The 7395-nt window shown below is 43.1% G+C and overlaps 1 protein-coding gene across 1 annotated transcript in view; it reads right to left on the bottom strand.

Moving 5' to 3' along the window:
* Positions 1-2025: 2025 nt before the first annotated feature.
* LOC138672581 (interferon-induced GTP-binding protein Mx-like) overlaps positions 2026-7395 on the bottom strand; it is a 66147-nt gene continuing 60777 nt past the window's right edge. Inside the window, exons 15-17 of the mRNA XM_069760710.1 lie at positions 5270-5346; positions 3512-3724; positions 2026-3048 (exon numbers count right to left, since the gene is read on the bottom strand). Coding sequence (XP_069616811.1) covers positions 2815-3048; positions 3512-3724; positions 5270-5346 — 524 coding nt within the window. The 3' untranslated portion in view covers positions 2026-2814. The remainder of the gene's footprint in view (positions 3049-3511; positions 3725-5269; positions 5347-7395) is intronic.

Genomic DNA, 7395 nt, shown 5'->3' with positions numbered 1-7395 from the left:
CATTCAGACCAGCAGGCATGGGAAATCCCACCATGACATCCTTAAGGGCTTCAGAGAGACCCTTTCTGAAAATTGCTGCCAGCGCACATTCATTCCACTGAGTGAGTACAGACCACTTCCTAAACTTCTGACAATATATCTCTACCTCATCCTGACCCTGACACAGAGCCAGCAAGATTTTCTCTGCCTGATCCACTGAATTTGGTTCATCATAAAGCAATCCAAGTGCCAGAAAAAACGCATCAACATCACGCAATGCCAGATCTCCTGGCGCAAGGGAAAATGCCCAGTCTTGAGGTTCGCCATGTAACAAAGAAATAATGATTTTCACTTGTTGAACAGGGTCACCTGAGGAGCGAGGTTTCAAAGCAAGAAACAATTTACAATTATTTTTGAAATTCAGAAACTTAGATCTATCCTCAAAAAACAAATCAGGAATAGGAATCCTAGGCTCTAACATCGGATTCTGAACCACAAAATCTTGAATGTTTTGTACCCTTGCAGTGAGATTATCCATACAAGAGGACAGACCTTGAATGTCCATATCTACACCTGTATCCTGAACCACCCAGAGGTAAAGGGGAAAAGAGAGACAAAACACACTGCAAAGAAAAAAAAATGGTCTCAGAACTTCTCTTATCCCTCTATTGAGATGCATTAATACTTTGGGCCACCTGTACTGTTATGACCTGGTGGTGAGGACAATAATGGACCTGGTGGTTAAGAGCACACGGAATGACCTGATAGTTACTAATAATACAGGACAAGCCGTGGAGCGCTCCTGACGCTCCCTACGCACCTCGTCACAGCTTAAGGAACTAGCTAGCCCTAAAGATAGAAAAATAAAGCCTACCTTGCCTCAGAGAAATTCCCCAAAGGAACAGGCAGCCCCCCACATATAATGACTGTGAGTAAAGATGAAAATTACAAACACAGAGATTAAATAGATTTAGCAAAGTGAAGCCCGACTTACTGAACAGACAGAGGATAGGAAAGGTAACTTTGCGGTCAGCACAAAAACTACAAAAAGACCACGCAAAAGGCGCAAAAAGACCCTCCGCACCGACTCACGGTGCGGAGGCGCTCCCTCTGCGTCCCAGAGCTTCCAGCAAGCAAGACAAAAATCAAAATAGCAAGCTGGACAGAAAAAACAGCAACAGAGAAAAACAAGCAGGAACTTAGCTTCTGCTGAGAAGACAGGTCACAAGAACGATCCAGGAGGGAACTAGACCAATACTGGAACATTGACAGGTGGCATGGAGCAATGATCTAGGTGGAGTTAAATAGAGCAGCCAGCTAACGAATTAACCTCGTCACCTGTGGAAGGAACCTCAGAAGCAGCAGCTCCACTCACAGCCTCCAGAGGAAGCCCATGGACAGAACCAGCCGAAGTACCATTCATGACCACAGGAGGGAGCTTAACAACAGAATTCACAACAGCTTATACAGTAGAAGGTGCGGCCAGGACAGGAAGCAGCGCCAGCCAGCGAGGGAGCCGGGTGAGTATTTTAAGAACAGGGGGCGGGTGCACAGGGGGTAGGAGGGGGGTGGGGACAGGGATCTTTATTTTAAACACGAGAAACAAAAAAAAAAAGCAATATTCATATCTTCTCTACAGCAAACGCTGCTGCAGAGAAGATATCAATGGCGGCTTCAGCACCAGTGGGGGGGACAGCGCTTACTGTAGCGCTGTCTCCTGCACGGCACACGGACTGCACACGGACAACGTCCGTGTGCAGTACGTGTTTTACACGGACCCATTGACTTTAATGGGTCCGTGTAATCCGTGCGCTCCCACGAACACTGACATGTCTCCGTGTTTGGCACACGGAGACACGGTCCGCAAAAAATCAATGACATCTGCACAGATGCATTGATTTCAATGTGTCTACGTGTGTCAGTGGCTCCGGTACGTGAGGAAACTGTCACCTCACGTACCGGAGCCACTGACGTGTGAAACCGGCCTTATGAAGTTAGAAAGTTTATTAACTTTTGAATTTAGGAAGCAAATAAATAAATACTAAAATCGGAGTGGAGGTGTAGTCTTTAATGCGTTACAACCTTGGTAATATACAACAATATTTCAGTAGTATAATAGCGTGCATATGTTTTCTGTGAATGATATATTAGCAATTTTTGCAATAATTTGCATATTATTTGTGTAAGTAACTCTGTATTTAGTCACAAGAATTCTTGAAATCATCAGGGAAACAATAACCTTTCCTTAATTCAGTTTACTGGATAACGTGATACAGCGATGTGTAAGAAAAATAAGTAAAAAAATCTGGAAAACATATGTCAGTAAAAAAAAAACATTGGAGTGACAGATGACAAATTTATTGCACAGCTCTTAATAAATTTGTTACATATTTGGGTTGTGCATGCAAGAAATGAAGCTAAAATTTACTCAAATTTTTTTGCGTAAGCCATAGTAAATGTGTGATGTGGTTGACCCGTTAAACCGCGGCATTTATTCAAGCTACTGCAAAAATGAAAAAAGCTGTAAAATGTTTAGAAATGTATTAAGAGCTTAATGGCCTCATAAGCCTTTCGACCAATCATTCTTCAAAAAGGTGGAAGGTTTGACCACCCTTCTTTTTTTATAGGAAGAATTGACTGAAATTTGCACTTGACAGCACAATGAAGCCATGGATCAATAAGTGAGAATAGTTTTTTTTTCTTACTTTCAGATCACACCGGGACGGTTTTTCTTGTTAAAAAATAAGGACGGATTTCTCCTTTTAACTCACATAATTATAATAAAATCTTCAGATAAAATAGTGCTAAGAAAAAAAGTTCTTAAAAATTTGTTTTTCAGTTACTATGTGAAAATCTTTGCAAACGCTCCCGAGCCATCTTGAGCCGCCGAATCTGATCCTTCAGCCTCTTTCTGTCTCCGGACCGACCGTCCTTTTCTTCTAGGAGGTCAGTTTGGTTTCGTTCTTCCAGCAGGCGGATCATTTCATAGTGTAATTTCTTCCTGAACTGATATAGGATGTGATACTGAATAATCAGAGGGACTTGATTAGCCAAACGAGTGGTGGTGTTCTGAAAGAGTTAGAAAGCGCAAAAATTACACAAACAAAAAAAAAAAATGGGAATCATCCTTTGATTTTTCTTTTGAATGAATCCAGAAAAAATGGCGGCTTATTAAAGGCTGAAGGGTTAAAAAAAAATAAATTAGGATGGCCCTCAACTGTTCCACTTTGTCACTCTGAACCTTCTTTGGTTCTGTGCTGCCTCTTCTTTCATAGTTTTCATAGTTTGTGAGGCTGAAGGTAGAATTAAATCCATCAAGTTCAACCTAACGTGTGGCTCCAGATCCTACAGTGGCTCCAACCCATAGTAGATCCACTTAACATGAGGATCCAGAGGAAGGTGAAAACCCCAACAAGAGAAAAAATAGATTTTCCCTCTTCTAACATTTCTAAGAGATGACTTTCGAGTTCTGCGGCTGTACTGCTATTTGTAGATATCTTGTGCTATACAATCCCGCACATTAGTGACTCACCTTAAAATAAGCTTCCAGATGGCAGCACGCATCCTTTATTGTCAGCTGCCTCAGGTCATGCAGGATCTGATCTTTGTCTGTAGATTTTAAAACTGAGAACGCCTCACAGTACAGAGTGTCCTGACAATAAATGATTTTCTCCATTTCGAATTGTAACGCGATTGCCGCCTCTGCGTCTTTTTTCTGCTTGTGTGAAATATCTTCAATTTTATGCTTGGAACACAGAAGAAAAGAGAATGCAAATATGAAAGATAAGTGGAAATTAAAGGTGAAGAATCTGAGCATATCTCATACTATCCTTAGTGAAAAAATGGCTAACTATGGGATTAACAAAGCTGCGGTTAGGTGGATTCACAAATGGTTGCACATCCAATTGGAAGAGTGTTTCAATTGGGGCACCACAAGTCTCTGTCCTGGCCCCAGTGTTGTTCAATATTTCTATAAATGATCTAGATAACTGAAATTCAACTAATCAAATTTGCAGAAGATGCAAAAGCTAGTAGGGATAGCTAACACTAGAGAAGACAGAGAAAGGTTTCAGAAGGATCTAGGTAAGCTTGAACAACGGGCAGAGACTAATAGAATGGTATTTAATGGAGAAGTGCAAGATTCTACATCTGGGCAAGAAAAACGAAAATTACATCTACAGAATAGGAGGAACAGAACTAAGCAACAGCACGTGTGAAAAAAGACTTGGCTATTCTAATAGATCACAGACTACACAGGAGACAACAATGTGATGCAGCAGCAAATAAGGCAAACACAGTTCTAGGATTTATTAAGAGAAGCATAGAGTCTAGATCATGTGAAGTAATGATCCCCCTCCACTCCTCCTTGGTCATACCTCATCTGCAATACTGTGTCCAGTTCTGGGCACCACACTTAAAAAAAAGACATTGAAAAACTGGAGCAAGCTTAGAGAAGAGCTACCAGGATGGTGAGCGGACTGCAAAGTATGTACTATGAGGAACGGGTAAAGGATCTAGGAATGTTTAGCTTGGAAAAAAGAAAGCTAAAAGAAGACTAAATAGCGGTCTACAAATATCTGAAGGGATGTCACAGTGTAGAGGGATCATCCTTATTCTCATTAGTACATGGAAACACGAGAAGCAATGGAATGAAACTGAAAGGGAGATGATACAGATTAGATAATAGAAAAAAACTTTTTGACAGCGAGGGTGATCAATGAGTGGAACAGGCTGCCACGAGAGATGGTGAGTTCTCCCTCAATGGAAGTCTTCAAACAGAGGTGGAACAGAAATCTGTCTGAGATGGTTTAGTGAATCCTGCATTGAGCAGGAGGTTGGACACGATGACCATGGAGGTCCCTTCCAACTCTAAGATTCTAGGATTCTATGAGTAAATAATCCTCCAATCCTTTCTTCTATTAACAAAAAAATTCTAGGCTTCTGCATGTGACTTCAGATTGTCTAATCTTAACAGTGTGAGACATGCAAACTGTCAGGATTGCCCTTTTATGGCTGCTTATCAACTTGTCCCAAAACATCAAGTGAAGCAGAAAAAGTTGCTTGTCTCACATAGAGGAAGTCATGTCACAACTGACTTAGCAGGCAATAAAGGTTAACCCTGACAGTGTGCATATTGCACATTATTAGGCTTCAGGATTTTGTAGTCACATATAATGATTGCAAACATTTACACTCAGCCCAGAAACCCTCTTTATCTCAGAAGGTATACTTGATGCAAAAATATACAGTATATTTTTAAGGTAGACAACACAATTTCTATAAACCTTACTGTGGCAGCGTAGGAAAGCTTCTCGAACTGAGCAAAACGTGTAGAAGCTACGTCTTTAAAACGTTTCTGGACGAGTTCTAGAACAATAAAATGGATATTTATCACTTGAAAGTTGTGCACTCGATTTTCGAAGCAGAACATTTTTTAACTTTCCTTCCAAATGCTAAACCGTTAAATTTGCTCAACCAGAATTTTTTTTAAAGCTGAACACTGAATCTTTCTGAAGTAAACAAAATTAAATATTTTACTTCAAAAGGGTATTCCACCACTCATTCAAAAATTCTCCCAACCTTGGGGGGCGTGGCCGGCACTAGGGAGCAAGACATGCTCTCCTTAGGCTCCTCAGATAGCTTGTAAAATCCCCCAAGTTTAAAACTCTTATTGACCCATCCACGCATTTAGAGGGCACTAACCGACTGTCCCTAAGCCCTGGACATAATATCTGACCGCTTTGGTTACGCAATTGTGCCAGGGACATGGCAAGGACCTGAGGCCTACAGGCAGGCCTGAAGCCTATTAGGGGTGAACGCAGCCCACCATCTATCTGTGGACTCACCACGCCTCTCCATATCGGAACGCGAGACCTCGGCAGACAGAACATCAGTGGGGCCCTTCCCTGTCATCGCAGGAGCCAGGTGGCCCTGCCGGAGAAGCTCTGGAGTCAGGAGGAGGTGAGGAGATTGGAATAAGGAGGGCGGACGCTCCGGCGCCATCTCCTGCCTGGCCCCTCTCTTCCTTCCCTGCGTCTGAGCCCGGCACCAGCTCCCTTATTGCAGAGACAGCGCCGGGATAGAAAAGAACCAGCGGTGCTCGCCTGCTTACCGGGCACTCCGGGGATGCCTCCTTGTTGGGGCACCCACCCTCCTGCAGCGTCTCCTGGTGCCCAGATCTCGCGGCAACTTCAACCACCAGCTCGGGGCCGGCGGCGGTGAGAGAGGCCTGCCTGACAGAGGTGAGCGCTGGGGAGACATCATAGATCACAGTGGCCCACCCAGTCCTATAATCCCGTGATCTGTGGCACGCTGGACACCAAGTTGACCTGGGGTGTCTGCGCTCCCCCAGGGCAGACTGTTCCCTGGAGTGATAGACTGCCTGGGGACTGTGCATAGTGGAGCCCCTGTACTTACAGCCTCCTGAGAGGAAGAGTCTTAAGCCACATTGTCAAGAGACGTTATTCTTTCGTTCCCCTCTTTATCAAACACCGTCAGAATAGGCGAGCACGGCTCTGACAATTACCCTGCTCACACGGACGGACGCCATTCTACACCAGAGCCCTATTACTGGCCACGGCATCACTCCTGTTAACATTTCCGTTAAAATCCGCACATTGCGGATAATTGATGAAGTTTTCATTTAATATTGTGCCCATTTCGCAGGCTTTTGGATAAATTCCGCCACCTGCTGGCCATTTCAAACATATATCGTATTTTGTCCTTTAGCACATAGAACTTTAATTTTACACTGAACTCGAACAAATCAGTCCGCCTGGATTCATTCTACATTGTACCCTGAGGACTCCTTTTATGACTTAATCCATACCCCCTCTTATTCTGAAGGGGACAACGCATAACATGCCTCTCCTTTAATTTAATTTCATTTTTTTTAAAGCTGGACATAAATGCTAGGATTCCATATAATAAATAGCCGTCCTCATGCCTAAACTGCGCAAAACCAACTCAAAATACTCCAGCAATAGGTTCCTTGCATTAACGGACCTGGACGCTAACATGTCTCTCGGACCACACTCTCAATCGGAATCTTCCAATTCCTCTATACCAGATAGAGCAGACTCAGAGATCATTCCAGTTTCTACAACCAGGATCCCAAACACTCCAACTTCAGACCAAACAGCTTTACTCTCACAGTTCCAGTCCATTTTACACTCCGAGTTACTCAAAATGTCGGACAAATTGACTAAAGATCTAACTAAAGAGATCAGAGAGCTGGGTTTCCGTACTTCTGACCTTGAGAACAAGATGGACTCCACCCTCCCAAATCTTGCCACTCATGAAAAAGATATCGAGATGCTCCACGACGAGATCTACACCCTTAACAATAAATTAGAGGATTTTGAAAATCGTGCCCGTAGAAGTAACATTACAATTAGAGGACTGCCTGAAACAATC

The sequence above is a fragment of the Ranitomeya imitator genome, chromosome 3 (genome assembly GCF_032444005.1).
Source record: "Ranitomeya imitator isolate aRanImi1 chromosome 3, aRanImi1.pri, whole genome shotgun sequence".
NCBI lineage: Eukaryota > Metazoa > Chordata > Amphibia > Anura > Dendrobatidae > Ranitomeya > Ranitomeya imitator.
This window is presented reverse-complemented; position numbering and strand designations above follow the sequence as displayed.